General features: G+C 44.7%; 1 protein-coding gene across 1 annotated transcript in view; it reads left to right on the top strand.

Moving 5' to 3' along the window:
- Positions 1–11,647: 11,647 nt before the first annotated feature.
- The window catches only part of Slc17a5 (solute carrier family 17 member 5), a 37,903-nt gene continuing 22,728 nt past the window's right edge, over positions 11,648–26,822 (top strand). The window contains exons 1-3 of the mRNA XM_006980040.4: positions 11,648–11,872; positions 23,469–23,665; positions 24,779–25,012. Coding sequence (XP_006980102.1) covers positions 11,779–11,872; positions 23,469–23,665; positions 24,779–25,012 — 525 coding nt within the window. The 5' untranslated portion in view covers positions 11,648–11,778. The remainder of the gene's footprint in view (positions 11,873–23,468; positions 23,666–24,778; positions 25,013–26,822) is intronic.

The following is a 26,822-nucleotide window of genomic DNA, read 5'->3' on the forward strand; positions in this document are numbered from 1 at the left end:
AAACCGGGTCTCATACCCTCCCCCTCTCCTTGCACGGCCATTTCTCATAGGCCTAAGCACTCTCTTCTGTCTGCCTCCCCTAATAAACTCTTATAGTGGATTTTGTGGTGCCTCGTGGTTTTTCTCGAAGGGTAAACAGCGCTGCATTAGAAATAACAACTTTGACCTTGAAGAAATCTTGGTGGAAATTAGTAATTGTCTTCTGTGATTTGTAGAGATGTCTTTCTGAGGCAGCTTTACAGCCTTTGCATGACTCTGGTCACAAGATGCTCCTGGCACACCTAGAGCTCTTGGATTACTGAGTACTGCAAACAGTGCACAATGAGGACAAAAGTGTCGCGGGGGTGGGGGGGTGGGGAGGTTGGGAGGGGTGGGGTGGGGTGATGCTTTCCTTCAGAAAAACGTAGAGGAACTTGTTCACCCAGAAAACAACTTTGTCAAGAAATGCACCTTTGAACAGCTGTTCGAGGTTCAGTCCATCAGATGTGGGACCTTCTGCTACCACAGGCCCCAAATTCATCTTGGAGTGACCTTTCTTCACCTGACCCGTGCGACACACAACCCCCGATAGTCTCTTATGATGTGGAAGTTTATAAATTTTAACTCAATGAGTTGTGTTTTATATGTATTGTGGAAAAAACACATTAAATTTTTTTTTCTATATTTTCTTTCAGTAGTCTAAAAGTTCATTTCATTTTTCACATTTAGGTTTTTGGGGGTTTTTTTTTTGTTTTTTGTTTTTGGGTTTTTTTTGTTTGTTTGTTTTGTTTTTTGAGACAGGGTTTCTCTGTGTTGTTTTGGTGCCTGTCCTGGATCTCACTCTGTAGACCAGGCTGGCCTCCAACTCACAAAGATCCGCCTGGCTCTGCCTCCCGAGTGCTGGGATTAAAGGCGTGCGCCACCACCCGGCCACATTTAGTTTTTTTGTTGTTTTTTATTTGTTTTGTTTGTTATTGGTGGTGGTGTGGTTACTAGGATTTTTTTCTTTTTTGAGATTTGGGGGGCGGGGGCGGCTCTCTCACTACATAGCCTTGGCTGGCCTGGAACTTAACTATGTAGACCAGGCTGGCCTCAAACTCACAGATATTCTCCTGCCTTTGCCTCCTCAGTGCTGGGATTAGAGGTTAGCATCATGCATACTGTGAGGAAATATACCCTAAATTGTGAGCACACACACACAAAGAGACACATAAATAAATACCTCTTAAAATAATAATAATAGAGCATGTGTAGGCCCCTGGTGTCCTCTGGGATTTTAGGTGAAAGAACTAATAACTCTTAAGCCATTCATTGCTATTTTAAGTTTCCTGTCACTGAAAGAAAAAAAAATAATAACATGGTTTCCATAGTGCATTTCTGCTCATTTCCTATGTGGGTCTCAACCTTTTGTTGATCTGTCCCTGAGACAAGCACTACAATGCCCTAATTCAAATGATTCAGTATTAAGTTTGGTCCTAATTAGGAAAGCCTCCTGTCAACTTTGTTTCAGTCATGTGGTTGGTAGGTTGGTTTGAGACATGGTCTCACTATGTAACCCTGGCTGGCCTGAAACTCACTATGAAGACCAGGCTGGCCTTGAACTCACAGAGATCTAACTGCTTTTGCCTCCCAAGTGCTGGGATCAAAGACAAGCATGACCACACCTGGCCCCTGTCAGTTCCTTTTCAGAATTGTTTTCAGGGCTGGAGAAATGGCTCAGTGGTTAAGAGTACTGGCTGCTCCGACGGAGAACCCAGGCTCAAATCACAGGCCCCACCTGGCATCTTGGCAATCATCAGTAACTCTAGTTCCAGGGGGGATCTAACAAATGCCCCTTTTGTGGTCTGTGGTCACCAGGCATAGATGTGGTGCACTCGTGTGCTCGCACATGCACACACACACACACACACACACACACACACACACACCAAAAAAAAAAAAAAACAACAACACTCATACACACACATAAGTAAATCTAAAATAATAAAAATAAACAAACACCAACTCTTTAAAAAAAAGTAGCAGCTGGGAGGTGATGGCGCACACCTTTAATCCCAGAACTCGGGAGGCAGAGGCAGGCAGATCTCTGTGAGTTCGAGGCCAGCCTGGGCTACAGAGTGAGTTCCAGGAAAGGTGCAAAGCTACACAGAGAAACCTTGTCTCAAACAACCAAAAAAAAAGAAAAAAGAAAAACCAAAAATAATTAATTAATTAATTAATTAATAATAAAGTAAGCAGTTAGCCAAGCATGGTGACAAAAACCTTCAATCCCAGCATTCAGGAGGAAGAGGCAGGCAGATCTCTGAGTTCAAGGCCAGCCTGATCTACAAAGCATGTTCCAGGACAGCTAGGGCTATTACACAGAGAAACTCTGTCTTGAAAAAACCAAAAAAAAAAAAAGTAAGCAGTTCAGGGCTTAGGCACCAGTACCAGACCCTGATGTGTAACATAGCAACAACACTAACAAGGCCAAGTTATAACTTCAACAAGGATTCAGCCTCGTGGGGCAAGGGTGGAGAGGAGGACGATGGACGGGACACTGGGAAATATCAAAGGCGGTAACTGAATGATACATCAGTCCTATGGGAGGTATTTGGGGCAAAGCGATGGGTACCAAATGGGACGTTTGGCCAATCCAAAAGCTGTTTTGCTTTGGTTGAGATGTTGAACCTCACTAGTAGAGGGAACACCATCCCAAAGCAGAAAAGAACGAGATAAGGAAGACAACAGCTGGGTGTGAGTTCTTGCAGGGATGGGAGCCAATTCAGGCTGAACCCTTTTGACCTCTCAAAACAGTGACGGATCTTCCAGGAGCTGTCATTATCACATTCTTCTTTACGATTTTACTCACCGTTTTTGGAATCTTTGGTTGTTTGGTTTGGTTAGATGGGTTTTTTACCGTCATTAGGTGATCAAAGTTAGATTTCAGAGAGTTTTCGAGTCTTTGTATTGTGGCCTCTCTACGTTCTAAATGTCGACCTAGGGGCTTGTGCAATAACGTCAAGGAAGGAAATAGTTCTTTTACCTACAGTCAGACCGGTAGTCTGTATTTGAATGTCTAAAATCAGAAAATAGGAGAAATTTGGAATATAGGTTTGTGAAGTGACGAACACTTGAATTTACCCAAAACTGCCTTACGTTCCAAATCCTGTAAACGCGATGCAGATGGTTTTCAGCCAGCCAGTGCCATGAAAACCCAAGGCCAATTTTCTCCCGCAATGATTATTCTGCATCAGCCTGCCACCTAGTGGCACACGGGAGTTAATGCACCATATTCCCAAAGCCCTTATGCTGCTGTGCAGCCCCCCACCACCACCACCCCACCCCACCCCCGTCCTTTTCTACACCTTAGTCCAGCTTACTGGGCAGTCAAGGAGGAGGAAGAACCGACATTCTGCTACAATGTGTCTTGAGCCATTCCGGATGCTATAACAGACTGCATGACATGTAAACCTGGAAATTTATTTCTCACAGGCCAAGATCAAGGATGTGTGAGGTTCTGGGTTCCATCCTCAGAAGGAGAAAAAAAAACCTCAGAAATTTGTTACAGTAATGGAACTAGCTAACACCATCCCTCTTAAGACTGTATTTCGGTTCCCAAAATATACTTCCTGAGCATTTGGTACTTGTACAAACACAATGTTACCAAAAGATCTTTTTGTTTTCTCTTGTTTTGTTTTCAGTATGTGTGTGTGTGTATGTGTGTGTGTGTGTGTGTGTGTGTGTGTGTGTGTGTGTTGTGCGTGCGTGCGTGTGTGTGTGCGTGCGCGCATGCGCGCGGGCACACTTGCTCACACGCAGGTGCTACTGTGCTCACAGAGGCCAAAAGAGGGCATGAGATTCCTAGGAACTGGGTTATAGGCCTTTGCAGGGCACCAGGCTTGTTACATGTGTGCTGGGATCCAAACAGCTGTCCCCGTGACCACACAGCAAAGCACTCATAACCACTGAGCTATCTTTCCAGCCACAAAGACCTTTTATCCTTGTATTCTAGTAGCTCATGTCCTCCTGGCGTCTAACTTTCTTGGGGTTCCCATTGACTCTGTGCCAGTCCACTGGACTTACCAACAGAACCTGGACTCCTTAGTCCTAGCCTGATGCACTCTCGAGCACACCAGCGAGTCCTCATCCTGAAACTCTTTCCACTGATGGCGGGTTCAGGTGATGGACCAACGAACTGGTGGACTCCTTAGCACCTGTGCATGGGGATTCATCGACTGGAACACAACTTAGCACCTGTGTATGGGAATTCATCGACTGGAACACAACATGGAAAGAACTTGGGATGAGAAGCCAGAGAGACACACATTTGGATCCTGTGCTTAAGCAATTTACCCTCAAGGACTTTAGCTTTCCTCAGCTATAAAATAAGGATGGGGGAGGGGCTAGAGAGGTGGTTCAGCAGTTAAGAGTGCATGCTGCTCTTGCAGAGGACCAACTCAATTCCCACCACCATGTCATATGGCTCACAACTGCCTGTAACTCCAGTTTCAGGGGATCCAACACCCTCTTCGGGCCTCTACAAGTACTGCACTCATATGCACAAACACACACACACACACACACACACACACACACACACACACATTTAAAAAATAATAAAATCCTTTTGAAAATAAAAATGAGCTGGGCAGTGGTGGTGCATGCCTTTAATCCTAGCACTTGGGAGGTAGGGGCAGGTGGATCTCTGTGAGTTCAAAGCCAGCCCAGTCTTCAGAGTGAGTTCCAAGACAGCCAAAGCTACACGGAGAAACCCTATAATGAAAAAACAAATAAGTAAAAAATAAAATAAAATAATAAAAATGATAGCTAAGCCTATGAATATTTTGAAAAGTAAATAGTATGTGCACCACTACGACTGACACATATATTACATGGAACAAAATCATGCGTTTACTGTGAGTTACAGCTTGCAAGCTGTTGATTCAGTTGCTTTAAGAAGTTATTAACATCAATTCTTAGCTGTACTATGGTCATCTCTTCTCTGTCAGGAAGGAATCCTCCCTACAGCCCATCTGCAGTGTGTTGCTGAAGGGCTTCTCTCCAGGTTCCCCAAGCCCCGCAGTCCCACAATCCACTTATAAAATAATCACTCAGACGCTTATATCACTTATAAACTGTATGGCCGTGGCAGGCTTCTTGCTAACTATCCTTTTATCTTAAATTAACCCATTTTTATAAATCTATACCTTGCCACGTGGCTGGTGGCTTACCAGAGTCTTTACATGCTACTTGTCCTGGTGGTGGCTGCAGTGTCTCCCCCGTCAGCCTTCCGCTTCCCAGACTTCTCCTCTCTCCTTGTCCCACCTACTTCCTGCCTGGCAACCTACTTCCTGCCTGGTCACTGGCCATCAGTGTTTTATTTATATAGAGCAATATCCACAGCAGCAGCGCTTTGCTAGGGAAAAACCTGTAGTGAAGAAAAAGGAGCTATTTTCCCTCGTCATCTCACTGAGGCTCTTCACAAAAGCATGTACAGGGTGTGTCTCTGCTGACAGGGTCTGGCTAAGATGAGAAACAGTAGCGCCATAATAAAGCAACAGGACTATTGGGTTAGTTTTCCAAATAAGCACAAATCCATGTAGAAGACAGTACAAATTCTAACAGATTAAATAACTTTGGTTACTCTAGCCTTCAAAATATTTGTGAAACTACTTTCATCCTAGCACATTCTTTTGCGGTTTTTGTCGTCAAGTTCTTTTTACATTTATCTGTTTTATTACTTATATTGATAGAAATTTGAGTCTGACAGAATTTTTTTAAGATAGAAAGAAGTGAATATAATATCCTGATTTAGTAGTAGTATAACATTATTAATTAGTATTAGACTCATAGGTTTGCAATTTTTATTCCTGAAAAAATACAATTAAAAATTAATAAAATAAAAAACATATAGGTATAAATTTTCAATTAAACAATACGAATAAGTTCTTGAACATACTGTGCAGCACAATGTCTATGGTTAGGAATAGTGGACTATCCACTTTAAAAAAAGGTAGATGCCATGTTAAGTGTCCCAACCACAACAAGAGACACAATTGGGTGTTACTTTGACCACTGTGGATGGTTTCACGGGTGCAGGCATCTATCCAACCCCATCAAACTGTATTCATTAAACATGTGTAATTTAGCTCAGTGGTAGACTGGTGGACTGCTTGCCTAGCATGACAAAGGTCATGGCTTCCATTCCAAGTACAGGAGGAAAAAAGAGAGGGGGAGACACAGCGGGACAGAAGGAGGAATGGAGGAAGCTTTTTTTATATATGGATTGTGCCTCACAGCAGTGTTTTTCAGACTATGGTGAGTTTTTTTTTTCTTTCTGTTATATAATAATAACAATTAATTTATGAGCCACTGCACTTTGTATTAACAGAAAAATACAAATGTGTATGTAGAAAAAATTCTGACCACCAGGTGATGGTAGTGCATGCCTTTAATCCCAGTACTCGGGAGGCTGAGGCAGGGGGATCTCTGTGAGTTCAAGGCCAGTCTGGTGTACAGAGTGAGTTCCAGGACAGCCAAAGCAACACAGGGAAACCCTGTCTCAAAAAACAAACAAGAAAAAAAGAAAGAAAGAAAGAAAGAAAGAAAGAAAGAAAGGAAGGAAGGAAGGAAGGAAGGAAGGAAGGAAGGAAGGAAGGAAGGAAGAATTCTGACCGAAAAGGAAAAGCTGACGCCACAGCACTCTGGTACCCTTAATTTTCTCATCTGCCTGATCACCCAATTTTGAGTAATTTCATGTGCACTTTTAGCTCACCTCATTCAGTTGCCATATGCCTGCCCTCTCCTTTAAAATGGTTATTTATGGGCGGGCAAGACGGTTCAGTGGGTAAAGGGGCCTGCCTCCAAGCCTGATGACCCTGAGTTCAATCCCCAGGAGCCACATGGTGAAGAGAGACTAGTACCTCCTGAACATTAATTATCTGACCTTCATCCATGTGCTTTCACACTCATGAACACATGCACACACTCATGCACACATGCACACACTCATGTACACACAAACATGTACACATGCTCACATATATACACAGAAAAAAATTTTTTTGTTTTATTTTTTGTTTTTTGAGACAGGGTCTCTCTGTGTAGCTTTGGCACCTGTCCTAGAACTCACTCTGTAGCCCAGGCTGGCCTTGAACTCACAGAGATCCACCTGCCTCTGCCTCCTGAGTGCTGGGATTAAAGGCGTGCGCCACCACCGCCCGGCCCAAATTTTTAAAAATGTGATAAAATATTTATTTGTAATCCTCATGGGCTAGGGACATAACAGAGAAGTAAATAAAGGCTTTCCTAATATTAGCAAGGCTTGGAGTTCAACCCCCTGGTACCACAAGAAAGAAATAAACAACCACCTCTACACGAGGTAAGAATTTCCCAATTAAGTTGGAAATCACTAAGGGGAGGGATTCACACTCCGCTAATGGACACATGCTATCATAAACATAGCAGAAAACTGCGTTTTTACTAACCTTGCGTTGTTTCTGTTTTAATCACTATCAAAGGACACCTGACAGTCCGGCTTCCTGGAAGAAGAAGGACATGGTGTCAGGTGTCAGGGTCCTCTAGAGGAACAGAACCGGTACAGTGAGTATGCAAAAGGGACTGGGCTTAAGTATGGTCTGCGCAGTTCCACAGTGACTGTCTTTACACTGGGGAAGCTAAGATCTGGTAAGCTGCTCCATTCGGGAGGCTGGACGGCTCGACAATCCCAATTGATGCTGAAAGCCTGGAGGATTCCTGGAGAGCCACACGTCTTCAGCACATATTGGAAGGCCACAGCATTTGAGATCTTTCATCAGTAAGAAATGGTGGCAGCGGCAACAATGTAGAGGAACTCACACAGGGGGATGAGGAACTCACCAGCAAGACACAAAGGCAAGCAGGCAAAACGCAAAACCTTTTCCCCTTGGACCTTGTTATAACCAGCCCACCACTCAAAGGTGCTGCCCAGATTTAGGGTGGGTATTTTCCACATCTGTTAACTTCATCAAGAAAATCCTGAGGGGCTGGAGAGATGGCTCAGCGGTTAAGAGCACTGACTACTCTTCCAGAGGACCCAGGTTCAATTCCCAGCACCCACATGGCAGTTCACAACTGTCTGTAACTCCAGTTCCAGGGGACCCAACACCCTCAAATAGACATACAGGCAGGCAAAACACTAATGTTCACAAAAGAAAAAGAAAAAAAAATCCTTCATAGGTGTGCTCAGACTCTGTCTCTCAAGTTTCAGATCCAGTCAAGTTGACAGCCAAGATACTTATCACACCTGGGAATGTATGTCCAGATTTGAAAACTCCTTCCTAAAAACACTATCCTGCCTCCTCTGGAATGCAATACTCATGTGTCCCTTGTGCTTACAAATGTAGAAATGAAAATGTGTCCCCTAACTTTCATAACCATTAGGAAATATCTTATATTTCCTTTGGACAGTACAAAGGAATCTCCTTCAAGGAACATGTCTCAGAAAATTTGTTTGCATGCCTCACATACTCACCCCCACAGCAACCAGGACACTGCCTGATACATAATAATAGAGCTAGAAATGGAAACATGAAGGTTTTGCTATTGAAGACCTACCCCACAGTCTAATTAACTGTCTTCAGCAACTCTCAAACAGTGTGATGTCATGAAAGTCTGTACAACATACGTAAGAGCACAGGCTAAGAGAGACTGTGGAGGAGTTGTCAAATAAAAGGTGACATTTAAGCCGGGTGGCTGGCTGGTGGTGGTGGCGGCGGCGGCGGCAGCGGCGGCGGCGGCGGCGGCGGCGGCGGCGGCGGCGGCGGCGGCGGCGGCGGCGGCGCACGCCTTTAATCCCAGCACGCAGGAGGCAGAGGCAGGCAGATCTCTGTGAGTTCGAGGCCAGCCTGATCTACAGAGCAAGTTCCAGGACAGCCAGGCTACACAGAGAAACTTTGTCTCAAAAAAAGTGACATTTCAGAGGCTGGAAAGATGGCTAAGCAGTTAAGAGAACAGTATATTCTTACAGAGGACCCAGGTCTGGTTCTCAGCACCCACATGGCAACTGACAACCATCTGTCACTCCAGTTCCAGGGGATCTGACACCCTCTACTGACTTCTGCAGGCACCAGACACATATGTGATGCGATTATATACATGCAGTAAAAATATTCATACATAAAATTTTAAAAAATGTTTTTTTCAAAGGTGACATTTTAACTTCAAAGAGCGAACAGCAATTCAGCGTATGCAAATGAAGCAAGCAAGCTACATTTATGCACAAGACTGAATGCATAGAACGATGTATAAAGCACACAGGATAAGGACGGCATGGAGGAAGGGGAGCCTGGAAGCATCCCTGGGGTTGGAAGGGCCTTGCGCTCTACACCAAAGGCTGGATTTCATCCTCTACACAGAGGGCCTCCAAATGGATGCACTGAGTGAAGAGCATATTGAGATGATCCCGGGGGAAATGTCAACACCTTATTAGATTTTCTTTTCTTATCGTTGGTTGGTTCTATACAACTGACAAGGTCAGCAAAAACAAAGAAAGTCTGAGACTGTAAAGGAGATTGCAGAGTGCCTGCTGAGGTACCTGAGACAGGATTGCAGTCTGACATGATAAAGCCATGGGTCATAAAGTTGCACAAGGGTCTAACCTAAAAGAGCCTTCTTGTCAGGGTCCTAGAAACTTCTCAAGCTGACAGCTGGGAAAGGAGAAAGGCCATACTTGAAGGATGCACATGTTTAGGCCGTAGGCATGGTCCATTATTATTTTAACATTACTTACAATATCTCTGTTAAAAGAACAATATAGATGACCTTCACAGCAAATTTTGTTAATTGTGCAGACATTCTTTTCTTTTTTTTTTTTGGTTTTGGTTTTTTGAGACAGGGTTTCTCTGTGTAGCCCTAGCTTTTCTGGAACTAGCTCTGTAGAGCAGGCTGGCCTCGAACTCACAGAGATCCACCTGCCTCTGCCTCCCGAGTGCTGGGATTACAGGCGTGCGCCACCACCGCCCGGCTTCGTGCAGACATTCTTAACTCAGCTGGCAGGAGACTTTCACCCAGACTTGGGGGCCAGGGGCTCCCTTCCCATGTTCCTTCAAACTCTGCCTTTCTATCCTCCCTCAAACTCTCTGTATCGACTCTGCAACTTTTCTGTAACCTGAACCTTCTCAAGTGAAAAGTGTGCTTAGGGACACTTGGTGCTGCTCTAACGGGAAAGTTTTCAAGGTTATTGGAATCTGATTCCCTGAGCTCACCGAGAAGGACATTAGCAATCTTTTCTCAGAGAAACAGAATCAATAGAGAGAGAGAGGAGAGAGAGTGGAGGACAAAGCTATTGGCTCATACAGGACAGAACCGGGAGGGCTCTTGCTAATGAAATCTGAAGACAGTCCCCTGAAGGATCCCTTCTCCCCATCTTCCAGGGGAAGGAGATAAGAAAAGGGAAGCTGGTCTTTTTTTTTTTTCTAATGGAACTTTCAAATTCATTAAAAACCCACCCACGTGGTGGACAAGCAAACCGACCCATCAAATTAGCCACACCAGAGTTACTGTCTGAACAACATGCATTTTAAAAGGATTTGCCAGGTGGGTGTGTGCGGGCTGGAGGGGCCTATCTCTACAACTGTCGATTTGAAATCTACAAGGTATGGTTGTTTTAACTTGAAAACTTGCCCAGCGTTCACTAGCCCAGGAGTTAGGGATGTCTTCAGAATTCCTCAGCCCTTCTAGACAGGGGACCTCACCTGGGCTTACTGACTTGCAAGCCTTTGTTATTCTTTGGTCTGCCTGGAATTCTCCAAGGACATCTACCACATCTTATCTTTTCCATCTGTCTGCAGATATGGCCTGTATTACTCAGAGGCCCAAGGGCCACAACAAGGCTGACTGGGGCGGTTGCCCAGTTCCTCTTTTTGAGAGTCAGCAGTAGGAAAAACTGTCCAAATTAGATTTACAGAAAAAAACCTCAATGCTTGAACATCATGTGGCCTGCCGGCTGGGGATGTAGATCGTGGTACCACTCTAGTATGTTTGGAGCCCTGGGTTCAATCCGCAAGACTGAAAAAGCAGGGAGAGGGGGCTGGAGAGATGGCTCAGTGGTTAAGAGCACCGATTGCCCTTCCAGAGGACTCAGGTTCAATTCCCAGCAACCACATGGCTGCTAACAACTGTCTATAACTCCAAAATCGGACACCTTCACTCAGACCTAGTTGCAGGCAAAACGCCAATGCACATAAAATAAAAATAAATAAATTATGGGGGGAAAAAAGCAGGTGCCTACGTTAGGGTTCATCTGTGAAATAGGCAGTTTCGTCGGACAGAACGTGTTTTTCTTTACTGCTTTTCCACTTCAAAATCCACCTGCTGTCCTAGAACAAAGACTGCTAATAGTCGGGAACTCGACTTCAGACATCCGGAGGTCAAATACTCCCTGTCCACTTCCCCAGCTCCCTATCACTGCGTGATGAAAGCCCCGTCGCCGCCTCCAGGTTACCCGCCCCCCCCCCCACAGTCCCTCAAGGAGCGGTGTACCCCAGCTTTTGCTAGGGGAACAGAGAAGTCTAGAGATTCCCCCACCGCCCGCGGCGCACGGTGCAAGCGCCCAGCCCAGCCCAGCCACGCCCACCCCTGCTGCACCACGCCCACGCCGGAGTTGCCCGGAGCTAAGATGGCACCTTAGGAACCAGCGGCCGGGGCTGGGCGGGGCCTGGGTGACGCAAGGGGCGGGGCCAAATCCTGCCTCGCCCGGCCAGAGCGGGCCCGGGGCCGGTCCTCCCGAGAGCTCTGTTGGCTGAGGAACAACATCAGCACATCTGCTCTCCAGGCGTCATGAGGCCCCTGCTTCGGGGTCCGGCGATGAACGACGAGGAGGAGAACTCGGACAGCACCCCGCTCCTGCCGAGCGCCCGGCAGGCCGAAGCGGGTGAGCGGCTGGACCACCGAGGGGCTGCTAGTGGGAGCGTTCCGGGCGGCGGGTGGTTCCCTGCCGTGGGCGCCTGGAGGGAGTGGCTGCAGGCTGGGGGGCGGGAGGTACGGGTACAGCCCCCCCGGGACCCGCCGGAGCTGCCCGCGCTGGCCGGGGACTAAAGCAGTTCGGGGTCCTGGGTATCCTACCAGTCAATGAGCAAAGGGCCAAAGTGGCGCTTGCTCTTCCCCAGTGACTGCCAGGTTTCCGCTTATGCCCGTCTGCAAGCATGTGATCAGGTAGCTCCTTGGGCAGGGAGGAGACACACACAGAGAGAAAAAGAATAGTTAACAGCTGTTGGGTGTGCGGAGGACAGTTGCATAATCCCGCGAATATCTTGACTTTGTGTGCTGTCAGAGACTAAAAATATTGCAGACATTTCCATTTTTCCTCGTCTATCAGACTACAGTGTAAGTTAAGAAACACATCATTCTCGAGATGGCTATCTGTAGTGCACTAAGATAATGTGCCAAAGGTACTTTCACTGTGGCAGTGGTACTTCAAAAAGCATCTTCCCTGACTGGGGATAAGGCTCAGTGGTAAGAGTTTTTGCCTGGCAAGGTTCTGGTCTCCATACCCACCACGCCCCAAAACCCAGGTATGTGTCTTCACTGAATTTTGCTACACTTTTGTAATGTAGCTTCTGAAAGCTACTGAAAACTGAAAGACAAATGGGCTTGCACACATCCAAGGATACAGGTGTGAGAAAGACTTGAACTGGAAATTTGCCTTTGTTGACCACGAACGACTGTCTTCCGTGGGTATGTCTTTTGTTAACATTACCAAAGGATAGCCAGGCAGCTGTGGCGCATGCCTTTAATCCCAGTACTAGGGAGGCAGAGCCAGGTGGATCTCTGTGATTTCGAGGCCAGCCTGGTCTACAGAGAGCGATCCAGGACAGGCACCAAAACTACACACAGAAACCCTATCTCAAAAAACCAAAAGAAAAAAAAAAATCCAACAAACCATTACCAAAGGATCTTTCGTAACTGCTTTAACCATAAGCAGATAGGCACCCTTCCTACTTGTATGTGTAACTGCCCTGCTATGACTACTTTCTGACTTTGTTCAGACACTTTTGTTGTTTTCTTGGTGATCTGTTTTGGTTTTGTTTTATTTTTGAATAGTGTGTTTGGGGACTGGAGAGATGGCCCAGCAGTTAGAGCACTGGCTGCTCTCCCAGAGGACCTGGGTTCAGTTCCCAGCACCCACACGGAAGCTTACAACCATCTATAATTCCAGCTCCAGGGGATCCAGTACCCTGCTGAGGCCTCCATAGGCACCAGGCATGCATGTGGTACAGACATACATACAGACAAAATATTCATACACATTTTTTAAAAAACTAAGAAAGGATGCTTTATTTAGGGGCTGAAGAGATGGCTCAGTGTTTAAGAGCACTGGCTGCTCTTCCAGAGGACCCAGGTTCAATTCCCAGCACCCACATGGCAGCTCACAACTGTCTGTAACTTCAGTTCCAGGGGACCTGACACCCTCACACCAATGCACATAAAAATAAAATTTTATATATATATATATATATATATTAGAAGATATATATATATAAGAAGATATATATATATATATATATATATATATATATATATATATATATATTAGAAGAATGCTTTATTTTGTAAAGTTTAAGGCAGCAGTGGGTTGAGCCTAGTCACTTTTTGTTTGTTTGTTTGGTTGGTTGGTTGGTTGGTTGGTTGGTTAGTTGGTTTTCTTTGAGACAGTCTCATGTAGCCCAGGCTGGCCTCTAACTACTGTGTAGCTGAGGGAGCTACACTAAGCAAGCACTCTACCCACTGAGTTACACTCCGGCCCCTTTTGCTTCCTTCTCGGGTTAGAATCAAAGTCTGGCACTTTACCGTCTTGCCATCCATTACCCTAGATCCCTGTGCTTTGTCATCACGTCCATCTTGGTGCCAACTGCCTCCACAGCAGACACTTGAAGTTACACCAGGCTTACATGGGTGTCTACTACCTTCTCAGCAGTCAGTCCCGTCTGTTCCACTGGAAGCCTCATGTCCCCCCCCATAACTTAATTTCCCACAAATGAAAAATAGCCGCAGCTCGTAACATAGGAGCTGGGTCTCTAGGATCCAGAAAAGGCAGTGATAACAGTTGGGTTAGTGAAATGACTGCGTGCTGCACGGTGCCCTGAGTAGATCGCAGCTCATCTTCCGAACGTTTGTAACGCAAGCTCAACCCAGGAAGCATTCAGGAACATGAGCTGTTTGGTTCGGAAACCCAGCGCCCGCCGGCTCCCACTCAGCACTATTCGTTCTGAGACTGGGTCCAGGCTAAGGCCTTAGGTTCTCCCCGTGCCTTTCCCGTTTCCTTGCCCTGCACATCCTGTTGCTTTTGCTTGCATGGCTGTACCCACGCCCACCCCGCCCCCACAGCTGTCTGACAACTTCGGCTCATTGAGGAAGCCACAGTCAAATAGCCGTCTTCCAAAAAGACCTTCCCTGGCCTGTCTCCCAAGAGGAGTGGGCCCCCTTTCTCCCTTCTGTGGGTATGCGGCACTCTATTTTGTTGGAAAGGCTCCCTCGGGTGTGGAGGTGGGGACTTGAGTGAGAGCGCCCTGTGATTTCCTATGATGTGACCCCCACAGCTCAGCTGACATGGGTAGTTAGAGAGGGCACTAGGGTAACCAGGGATGTTAAACACAGGCTGTCTCTTCAACAGAAGAGACAACCTGTTTTCTGCCCAGATGGCTGGGATTGGATGTAGTTAACAGCCTGGTGACCTGTGCTGTCTGTAGGGCCAGGCCACATCTGACTCCCCCAGGCTTTTATGACTCTTCCTCCCAACACCTTTATCTTGAGCATTTTTTCTCAATCTATAGAGCCCATCTTTATGGACTAGGTCACATGTACTTTGCAGAGAGTTTGGATGTAGTGGTACCTTAAGCTTTACTGCACTCATGGGGTTGAGTTTATTGTCACCAGGAAACTATTTTCCAAAATTGTACTGTACTTAAATATGCCTAAAATAAACTGCCTGGGATTTGAACCAATACCTGCTGCTGAGTTGTGGTGAGCCCGATTTCCTTCTTGCCTCACTCGCATCAACACTCTGCGGGCTCTGGTGTTTGCACAGATCCCCACCACCAGCACCCAGCGTGAGGGGCTTGGCAGTCGGAGAAGGTAAGAACATTTTTCTTTAAATAGAAACGGAAGAATTCAGGACCTTAAGTGAGAGAGTGGAAATAATCATGGGTTCCAGTCGGTCCTCTGAAACAAAGAACTTTATACAATTATTGAGACATTTGTTAAGACCCAGAGGAGGGGGCTGCAGAGATGGCTCAGCAGTAAGAGCACTGGCTGCTCTTCCAGAGGTCCCAGGTTCAATTCCCAGCACCCATGTGGCAGCTCACAACTGACTGTAGTTCCAGGGGATCCAACACCTTCAAACAGACATGCAGGCAAGCAAAACAACAACAGTGCACCAAGAATAAAAATAAATAGATCATTAAATAAATAAATGTAAAGACCCAGAGGAAAAATATTAAGAGCAAGAGCTCTGCAACTTGGTACAAGTAACTAAAATTTAATCCTTGGTTTCCTGACCAAAACCTATTGATGTGAATCCTGGAAGCGCATAGGAACTAAGGGAAGATGAAATCTCTGTCTATGGTTTTGCAAGCTAGCATACAGTAATCATGTATTGCTCGGATCCTCTCAGGAGGATTATTTAAGAGAGAGAGAAACAGAGAAAAGAAAATTTTCTGCCAGGACACATCTTGGCAGGTCTTAGCAGGGTAGGCTTAATGGACCCCCTCAGCCGCTCAGGCTTCACCCACCTATGCCTGTTAGGGGCACACCCTTCTGAGCCATCTAACTGGATCTCAAAGCCCTCTGGCCTGGCTGCCCAGCTGCCCTTCCTGCCACCCTGATCTGACAGAGCTTGGAGCAGCTTAGTGCAACACCTGAGTTTCAGGAATGGCTGAAAGGGGAGTACTCCGCTGGTGCAGTATGAACTAGGTGTAGGCTGCCCCAAAGAGATTTGGTTTTGTTGTTTTTCTTGAAGGCAGGGGCTCACTATGAAGCTCTGGCTGTTCTGGAACTCACTGTAGCCCAGGTTAGCATTCAACTCAAGGATCTGCCCGTCTCTGCCTCCTGAGTGCTGGGATTAAAGGTGTGCAGCATCACCACCTGGCTCCAGATGGCCCTTCAAAAGGACAAGGAGCATATGTTTTAGATTCCACAAGCTCCACAAAAAAGACTGTACTCACCCCGGTTGTACAGCTCAACAGTGAACTTGCTGTAGTTAATCAGCTTTTACTAGATGTTTGTCAGCCATTGACTATTTTAACTGACCCCATATGTTAACTGGTACACGAAGGACAGAAATGCACTGAGAATGGGAATGGCCTAGCTTGAGGGAAAAGGAAAGGAATGCTGCAGAAGGATTGTGAATGTAGAGAGTGTAATGGAAGATTGGAAACATTTGGAATGAGGTCCTCAAGGATGGAGTCCAGTAAAGAGAAAGGAGGATCCAATGGGACATGGGTAGCTCGGAGCAGAAACGGAAAAAGGGTTCAGTGTGCTCCTTCCACTGAGTCTCCTTGCTTTAAAAGTGAAATAAGGAAATAAGTCCAATCCTATTGAGACATGACGGTCATACTGCACTGCTGGGACCTCTGTCTCCCGAGAACACAAGCAGGAAGCGCCCACCTCGGAGAAGGGTTGGTGCAGTGTCTGTTACTGAGACTCTAAGTGCGTTCCTTGCTGCTTGCTGGGCACTTTATGAATCCATCCGTGGTGCTCTCACCGCCTGAGCAAAATAAGGAATTTTATCTCATTCTTTACATCAAAAGTGGAGACGCGCACACATTCATAGGTTTTCTCCGTGTAGCCCTGGCTGTCCTGGAACTCTGTAGACTAGGCTGGCATTGAACTCAAGAAATTCCCCCACCTGCCTCTGCCTCCCAGTGCTGGGAGTAAAAAGCCTGTACCACCACATCTGTCTCAAAATGCTTGATATATTGTGGCGTGGTTTTTGCTGAGTGTTGGTTTGTTGGTTGGTCTTTTAAGACAGGGTCTCTACCTAGCTGTGACTGTCCTGGAATTCACAGAGACTCACCTGTCCCTGCCTCACACATGCTGGGACTAAAGACATGCACCCCCACACCGGCCTAGAGCCTTTCTTTCTCACATCAGGCCTTTTAGTCCCTGAGAACCCAGACCATCCAGACTCCTTTGTATTTATGATTACTAAAATTTCATTTGTTTTTTATTTGTATTTTTGTACAACATTACAAAAAAAATTAAAAATAGCAATGTAGGCAGGCTTGGAGTAGATTTAAGAAGGAAAACAGGAGTAACTTGTGAGGACCAGCCTCAGGGTTTGAGGGGAGCCGGCAGAGGCAGCGGACTATCACTCAACCTGACTTTTCTGAGGGAGCAAAACTTAATTCTAGGGGGCCGGGGGGACTAAAAAAAAAATCTAAATCTTAAGTTCTGGTTTAAATCTTTTAAAGTTTAAGACCGTTGTTTAACTAAAAGTTTTGTGCTTGCTCTTGGTCTGATAAATGGCCAGACTCTGGCAAGGGAGGAAGTTAGAAGAGCCTCACGAGAGCCCATCCTCTACGGAAGGCATCATTTTACACGGTACTCCAAGTTTCTGGTGCATAATTAATGAGTTTGTGTCAGCTTGACGTCTGAAACTCCAGCTGTCTGGGTCCGGGGCCTTCTCTGCTCTCAGGTGTGGAGATCTGTGCTGAAATGCACTAGTGGCATGCACAGTATGCTACAGGCGTGCATGGTCCTTCTCCCCAAATAGGAAGCCACAGAACACAGCCCCAGATGAAGCACGAGGCACTGGGAGCTCCAGGGGAGGGCCATTAGGCCACATGTGGGGCTTGACTCTGTCAAGTAACTCTACACATTTTCTTCCTGGGACCCATTACAACTAAAAAGTGGTAATGGTCCTGCTTGTCCTAACAAACACCTTAAAGAAGTTTGCAACTTATGGACCATTAATCATGTCACTAATGGCCCTTACAAACCACGGGTTTAAGCTATTGTGGAATGGCACCATCAGATACATAGTTGGCAAATTTTCAAAATAAAAGGAGGTATACCCACCCAGATCCCCACGTACTGTGCTACGTTTAGTTAACTATGCTAACTTTGAATTTTTTCACTTTAAAGGATAATGCTTTTTCTGTTGCCCCAAAGTATTTTGTCTTAAAGGGGACACAGCCTAAAGTATATGTTAAAAGAAAAGGTCTAGAAACGAATCAATGGTAAGGGTCCAATGTTCTTCTAGCATCAGGTTGGGTTATGCTTATGTCTTTCCAGAAAATGAATGAAGTCCAGGATGGCTCCCCCTCTGATGCATCCAAACAGGACAGCATCCCGGAGACCACCAGACAAATGCATCATCTAAAGATAGGTGACAGACCCGTCAAGAGGAGGAGTAAGCCAGCCAATAACTTGGGGAGACAGCAAGACTAACTCATCAGGCCCAGACTTTGAGGAAGCAACAAGATTATAGTACTATTGACCCAAAAATGATGCTGTTATGTTACCGACTAAATTGCATGTTAATTCTCAGCTTGTTAATACAGAATCCAAATGCCTTTTTGTTGGAGGATAAAAAAGACACCTGTAGTAGGAGACAGTATGATATTGTTTGGTCATGCTAAGGATTGTTTATAGACTTTTTTATTGCCAATCTCAGGAATGATTACTCATATACAAAAGAGAGGTCTCAAAGATGACCTGTATGATTAGTAAAACTATTAATATTACAGGAAAATATTAACAGAAATTAATCAAGAGATGGGTGATTTGAGAACCACAATTTTACAAAAACAGAGCTACTATAAATTATTTGTTGCTGAAACACAATCTTGGTTATTAACAATTTCCTAGTGTGTGTTGCTTTAATATGTCAGATTTTTCTCGTACTATGGAGGGTCAAAGCAATGATTTGCATAGAGATTGGCAAAAAATCTCTCAATTGACCTTTGAATGGACATCATGGTTAAGGTGCCTTTCCCCTTTCCTTGGTCCTCTGTTAGCTATTCTGTCTGTTTGTTTGTTTGTTTGTTGTTTTTCAAGACAGAGTTTCTCTATGTGTAGCTCTGGCTGTCCTGGAACTCACTCTGTAGACCAGGCTGGCATCAAACTCACAGAGATCCACCTGCCTCTGTCTCCCAGGTGCTGGGATTAAAGGCCAACACCTCCCAGCCTCTGTTAGTTATTCTTAAAATACTCTTATGCTTGCCTATATTAATTAGACTAGTCTTAGAGGCAATGCATTTAGCCATGATCTCTATTACAGCCCCTGGTTTTTTCTTTAAAAACTTAGAAGTAGGGCAATGTAGAGGGTTCAAGGTCTTTGTGCTCATAGATAAGCACTAGGGAAACCAGGGTTATTAAGCACTCAGGCTTGTCTCTTGAGGGAGAGGTGTATAACCTGTTTTCCGCCCAGAAATCTGGGATTGGATGTAGTTAATAGCCTGATGACCAGTAGGACCAGGCCACACCTGACTCCCCCAGGCTTTTATGTTTATCTGAGACTCTTCCTCCTTTATCTTGACACCTTTATCTTGAGCTTTGTTTCTCAGCCTATGGGACCCATGCTTAAGGGAGATGCCACATGTACTTTCCAAATGGGAGCAGAGACCTCCCCAACACAGATAGAACTGAAAACCTTGAGAATGAGAAGGTTGTGACTTCACTCATTCATCTAAGTAACTCTGTAAACACACATGGCCAGAGCTGAGAGTCAACCCTGGGTCTTTCCCTTTGTTCTCGGTCACACCCACTCACATTCCTGTGTTTATAAAGCGTGGTTTAGGGGCTGGTGTTTGTTTTGAGGAGTGCTCTGTTCGTTTATGCAAGCATGATCTTGCTTTGAACTCAGTGTGGTGGGTATTCAGTGGACCGGCTCTTTCTGCCACGCAAGCTTGTTTTACCTTGGATCAGTTTCAAAGAGTAGCCAAATTTCTAGGCATGTGTTTACTTTCTAAAAATATTTCCAACTAAATAGATTTACAGTCACAGGCATTTTCATAAACCTGGCATCAATTTATTTTTAGTATAACTGTTTTTATTTGTTTGTTTTGTTTTGTTAAGACAGGGTTTCTCTATGTAACTGCCTGGGATGTCCTGGAACTCACTCTAGACTAAGCTGGCCTCAAAATGGAACTCACCTGTCTCTGCCTTCTGAGTGCTGGGATTAAAGGCGTGCACCATCACTGTCCAGCTTAGTATAACCTTTAAACTTCATAGTCTTGTGTTTTATTTTCTGATTATTGACAGTACCTTAGAAGTGTAAGTTGCCTGATCTGTAACTTTTTAACATCACCACTAATAATTTGAAATGTCTTGCTCACCTTTTACATTTTTTATTTATATTTATGTGTATGAGTGTTTTGCCTGCATGTATGTCTGTTCACTATATGCATACGGTGACCATGAAGAGCAGAAGAGGGCATCGGATTCTCCAGAACTGGAGCTTCAGACCATTATGAGCCACCATGTGGGTGCTGCAAATTCTGATCAAACCCAATCCTTCTAGAGGAGCAGTCAGTTCTCTTAATCACTGAGCCATCTCTAGCCCCTTGATCACCTTTTAAAAATTTTTATTTTGTTGTCACTGGGGATGGGGAATCAGAGGACAACTTGTACGTCGGTTCTCCTCATGTTTCAGTGACCAGACAAGCAAGTGCCTTACCACTGAGCCGTGTTGCCGGCTCTTTCTCCACCTCTTTTACTTCTCAACCTCTAGACCGACATCTTATTCACATGATAAAATGGCTTATAAGACACACCAATCATTACCTGAGGAGAAACAAATGACATAAAATAAAAGAAGGGAAATAGCCGGGCAGTGGTGGTGCACACCTTTAATCCCAGCACTCGGGAGGCAGAGCCAGGCAGATCTCTGTGAGTTCGAGGCCAGCCTGGCCTACAATGGGAGATCCAGGATAGGCATCAAAACTATGCAGAGAAACCCTATCTCGAAAACAAACAAAAAAAAAAAAAAAAAAAGAGGAGGAGGGGAGAACTAATAAAAAAATTGAGATGGAAAAGAGTGATTGTTGTGGACTAGAATAATTGTTTAACTATGTAAAGATGTGTTGCTTTTTACCTTGCCTGCCTAAGGCATCTGATTGGTCTAATAAAAAGCTGAATGGCCAATAGCTAGGCAGAAGAGGGATAGGTGAGGCTGGTGGGCAGAGAGAAAAGGGGGTCAGACTGCCAGGGGACGGACAGTCAGGCACAGAGGAAACAGGAAAGCAGGATGGACAGTATGTAGATGAGGTAAATGAGCCTAGGGGCAGCACTTAGATTAATAGAAATGGGTTAATTTAAGTTAAAAAAAAAAACTAGCTAGAAACAAGCCTAAGCTAAGGCCAAGCATTCATAATTAGTAATAAGTCACTGTGTCATGATTTGGGGGCTTGGCAGGTCCAAGAAAGTGTGCTACAAGTAATAAAGTATATTATAGTCTAAATCAAGCATTACCTAAGGAAAAACCAATAGCATACAATAAAAAAGATAGGTGTATAAAAATGGGATGGAATGGAATAATGGTATTACAAGCAAGAGTAACATAAAATGGTTGAGAGCAAGAGGATTGATAATCCCTCATCCCTCCCTTTTACTCCCACGTCTAGCATTTAGTTGAGGACTATTAATTTCTCCTTTAAATTTACTCAAACCTGGGCTGGAGAGATGGCTCAGAGGTTAAGAGCACCAACTACTCTTCCAGAGGTCCTGAGTTCAATTTCCAGCAACCACATGGTGGCTCACAACCATCTGCAATGAAACCTGATGCCCTCTTCTGGCCTGCAGTCATACATGCTGTATACATAATAAATAAATAAATCTTTAAAAAAAAATTTACTCAAACCTGCCTACTTCCCCAATTATTTAAAGTAACACTTTTTTTGGTTTGGTTTGGTTTTTTCGAGACAGGGTTTTCTGGCTGTCCTGAAACTCACTCTGTAGACCAGGCTAGCCTTGAACTCACAGAGATCCACCTGCCTCTGCCTCCCAGAGTGCTGGGATTAAAGGTGTACCCCACCCTCCTCGCCCTCCCACCCCCACCCACCCCACCCCCAGCTAAGATGATACATTTTAATTGCCCAAATTTGAGATTAGACTTCTGCTTCCAAACACCCATGTAATATAGCCTGATAAAGTGATGATGGGGGCTGGAGAGATGGCTCAGAGGCTAAGAGCACTGGCTGTTCTAGAGGTCTTGAGTTCAATTCCCAGCACCAACATGGTGGCTCACAACCACCTGTTATGAAATCCAGTGCCCTCTTCTGGCATGCAGTATACACTGTATACATAATAAATCTTTTTTTTAAGTGCTGATGGAATGTGTTCTTCTGTAGTGCACACCCTGAGATATCCTTTTGATTGGAACGAACAGCAAACTGTTCAAATTTAAATTATAGACTTGACTAGAGTCTTAGAAATACAATTCTCATAAGTTTGTATCTACCTATTCTAGTAGCACCATAGGACAATAGCTATAGCCTTGAAAAAGGACTCAGGAATACCAAATGAACGGTTTTCTGGTGGCTGGAGAGACGAGTCAACAGTTGGGAGCATGACTTAGTCACTCTTCCATTGCTGTGAAGAGACACCATGGCCAAGGCAATGCTTAGAAAAGACGGCAGTCAGTTGAGGGCTTGCTTACAGTTACAGAGGGAAAGGCATAGTGAGGCTTTTAAACCCTTACCTATTTTCCTCATGCCACATCTTCATCAGCTGAATTTTTACTAAAACTATGGGTAAGAGGGAATAAATTGTCTTTGGACAAATCTGTGAAGGCATGCTTAATCTGAGACTATTCAAAAAAGTACTGATTAGTTTGGATATTTCTTTACGAATTGCCTTTGGGAGGGACTGAAGCACTGACTCTGTAGTTTAAAAGCATTTAATTGGGGCTGGAGAGATGGCTCAGAGGTTAAGAGCACTGACTGCTCTTCCAGAGGTCCTGAGTTCAATTCCCAGCAACCACATGGTGGTTCACAACCATCTGTAATGAGATCTGGCACCCTTTTCTGTATACATAATAAATAAGTAAATCTAAAAAAAAAAAAAAATGTTGAAAGTACTATTTTTAAAAAAAAAAAAAAAAAGCATTTAATTGCTCTTGCAGAGGACCTGGGTTCTGTTCCCATCCTCCACATGGCTGCTAACAACCAGTTCATAACTCCAGTTCCAGGGGATCTGATACCCTCATCCGGCCTCTGTGGGCACTGGGCACACATAAGTACACCAACATATACAGGCAAAATACACATACATAAGATATAAAAATAAATCAATCTTTGGAGTGTGGTAGTGCATTCCTTTAATCCTAGCACTCAGCAGGCAGAGGGAGGCAGATCTCTGAATTCGAGGCCAGCCTGGTCTCCAGAGAGAGGCCCAGGACAGCCAGAGCTACACAGAGAAACCTTGTCTTGAAAAAAACAAATAAATAAATAAATAAAATTTAAATGTTTTTTCCTTTCACTATTTAGAGATCATATGATTTAAAGTTTTTCTCCCAACCTTCATTTCAGCTCCAGCATGCTGCTCTGCTCGTTACAACTTAGCGGTTCTGGCTTTCTTTGGTTTTTTCGTTCTTTATTCGTTACGTGTGAACCTGAGTGTTGCGTTGGTGGACATGGTAGATTCAAATACAACTCTGACCGATAACAGAACTTCCAAGGAGTGTCCAGAACATTCTGCCCCCATAAAAGTTCACCACAATCATACGGTAAGTGCTGTTTAAAAAAAAATTGATTAATACTGAAATACTTAGTAGTAAAAATAATGGAAAAAAATATGCCTTTATCAGAAAGAAACGAAAATATTTGTTTGTGTGTATTCTCCCCAGGTTCAGATCTCTTTCTGTTTTCTTGGGAGTTAGTTGAACAGTTAGTTGACTTACAGTTATAAGATGTATAGCTACCACATACATTGATCTGTTTGGAAAGTCCTTTATCAGTTTCCTGAGGAAAATTTGAAGAAACTTCATTGGTACCTCAGAAAGCTGGATTGTTTTATATCTTAGTAAGTAGTTTCTCCAGGACATTGTTGGATAGGTTTGTTTGTTTGTTTGTTTATTTGTTTTGAGACAGGGTCTTTCTACACAGCCTTGGCTGTCCTGGAACTCGTTGTATAGTACTGTGTAGACCGGACATAATCCAGAGCTACCTGTGCCTGTGTCTCCTGAGTGCTGACATTAAAGGCATGTGTCACCACAGCCCACCCCAAGCCCGGGGCAGTTGTGACAGAACCTCTGCATCCCCTCTTCTAGTTTACTGTCACAGAGCAGCAAGCTTCCAGAAGCCCATGGCTTTCCGTTCTTGCCCACTCGCTTCTGGAAACTGCATGTTGTCATGGCCCGCCTGCCTTAGAAAGCTTGCTTGTCTTAGTTAGGTTTCTGTTGCTGTGATGAACACCACGACAGAAAGCAGCTTGGGGAGCGAAGCATTTATTTCATCTCACAGCTCACAGTCCGTCATGAGGGGGTGTCGGTGCAGGAACTCAAGGTAGGAAGCTGGAGGCAGGAACCAAAGCAGGGACCGCAGAGGAGTTCCCCCACACCCTGTTCAGCTTGCTCTTTCTAGCCCAGGACCATCTGCCCACAGTAGCCTAGGCCCTCCCACATAAATCATCAATCATTAAAATGCCACAGACTTTCCTACAGTGTGATGGCAGCATTTTCTCCATTGAGGTTCCTTCTTCCCACATGATCCTAGCCTGTGTCAAGTTGACAACAAACAAACAAACAAACAAACAAACACCTTGCATGTTCTGCAGTTCAAAACAATAGTTCAAAATTTCAAAGTCGGAAAGATTGTTTTTCTCTCTGCTTTTTTCACAGGGTAAAAAGTACCAGTGGGATGCAGAAACTCAAGGATGGATTCTTGGCTCCTTTTTTTACGGCTACATCATCACACAGATTCCTGGGGGGTACATGGCCAGCAGGATTGGAGGCAAGCTGCTGCTGGGCCTTGGCATCCTGGGCACTTCTGTCTTAACTCTGTTCACACCCATGGCTGCAGACTTGGGAGTGGTGGCCCTCATCGTGCTGAGAGCCCTGGAAGGATTAGGAGAGGTGAGGACTTGGGTTCTTGTTTTCCTTCTTATTCTTTATCTCCTCCTCTGTCCTGCGTGCTTTTAAAGATTTGTTTATTTTTATTTTATATGCATAAGTGTTTTGTCTGCATGTATGTGTGTGTACATGATATGAGTGCAGGTGCCTGCAGGAGCCAGAAGAGGGCGTCAGATCTCCTGGAACTGGACTGCAGTGGTTGCTAGCCACCGAGTGGGTGTTACCAGTGCCCTTAGGCAGTGAGCCAAAGTCTCCACCTGAGAGAACATTTTCTAAGGGAGACCTTGGTAGCTCATGCTTCAGAAGATAGGGAAATGGGTTTATTTCCTATCACAGTGCCTAAGATGGCCCACACTTAACCATACACACATACATTTTGGCACTTTTTAAAAAGACATACTGTTTTTTAGTATGTGTATGTCTCTGTGTGTCTGTGTGCACATGAGTGCACTGCCTTTGGAGACCAGAAGGGATTGAATTCCTCGAACTGGAGTTACAAGCGGTTGTGAGCCACCATATGAATGGTGGAACTGAATCCAGGTCCTCTGGAAGGACAGCCAGTGCTCTTAACTCCCGAGTCATCTCTCCAGCCCCTGTTTTGGCACATTTTACAAAACATGTTAAATTGCCTTATTTTGCCGGGCAGTGGTGGCTCATGCCTTTAATCCCAGCACTGAGGAAGCAGAGTCAGGCGGATCTCTGTGAGTTCGAGGCCAGCCTGGTCTACAGAATGAGATCCAGGACAGGCACCAAAACACAGAGAAACCCTGTCTCAAAAAAAAAAAAAGCCTTATTTTATTAAAATTGTTATTTATGGGAATTCCTCTCTATTATTAGTTCATTTTTTTTCTGGTCTTCTAACTTAGAGACAAATAATTTATTATTTTATCTAACTATACAAATTTACTTCAAGGATTCTTCTAAACTTTTATGCTGTGAAAAATATTACTATTTGTTTTATGCCCTTCACCATTTTTAGGTTTTTTTTTTTCTTACTTGACTTTGTTTCAGTACTAGAGAATCAAACCCAGGGCCTCGCACATGCTGCAAATATTCTCTGCCACTGAGCTGACCCCACAGCCCCACTCAGAAATCTGTTAATTTCTATCTTTCTTTTCTTCTCCATGCTTCTTTTATATCTCCATGCTTCTTTTATATCTCTCCATCTTGAATAATGAATGCTCTCCAGGCTGGAGAGCTGCTCAGTGATTAAGAGCCTTAACTCAGGTACAAGGCAGCCTTTTTTTTTTCCCTTAAAGATTTGTTTGTTTGTTTGTTTGTTTATTTATTTATTATGTATACAGTGTTCTGCCTGCATGTGTCCCTGAAGGCCAGAAGAGGGCACCAGATCTCAATACAGATGGTTGTGAGCCACCATGTGGTTGCTGGGAATTGAACTTATGACCTCTGGAAGAGCAGTCAGTGCTCTTAACCTCTGAGCCATCTCTCCAGCCCACAAGGCAGCCTTTAAGGCTGCAGAGCTCATAGAGGCTGGGAGGTAGCCTTGTCCAGTAGTGCACTGGAGAGGACACTGGAGTAAAAGCGAATAGCCTTGGAACAGAAGTTCCACGGTCACAGTAAGGCACTCAGTAAATCCTAATCCCTAGTCCTCAGCTTCATCACTTTAATAGTTGAGACTTAAGTACCTGCCCATCCTCAATCACAGGAATCATACACAGCTTATATGTGGTGAAATTGGCTAGAAGGCTTTGGAGATTTCCGGGCTCTAGTTTTACTTTATTTTATTTTTGGGTTTTTGAGACAGGGTCTACCTATGTAGCTCTGTGTGTCTGGAACGCACTGTGTAGTTCAC

Source organism: Peromyscus maniculatus, chromosome 7 (assembly GCF_049852395.1).
Source record: "Peromyscus maniculatus bairdii isolate BWxNUB_F1_BW_parent chromosome 7, HU_Pman_BW_mat_3.1, whole genome shotgun sequence".
Classification (NCBI taxonomy): Eukaryota; Metazoa; Chordata; class Mammalia; order Rodentia; family Cricetidae; genus Peromyscus; species Peromyscus maniculatus.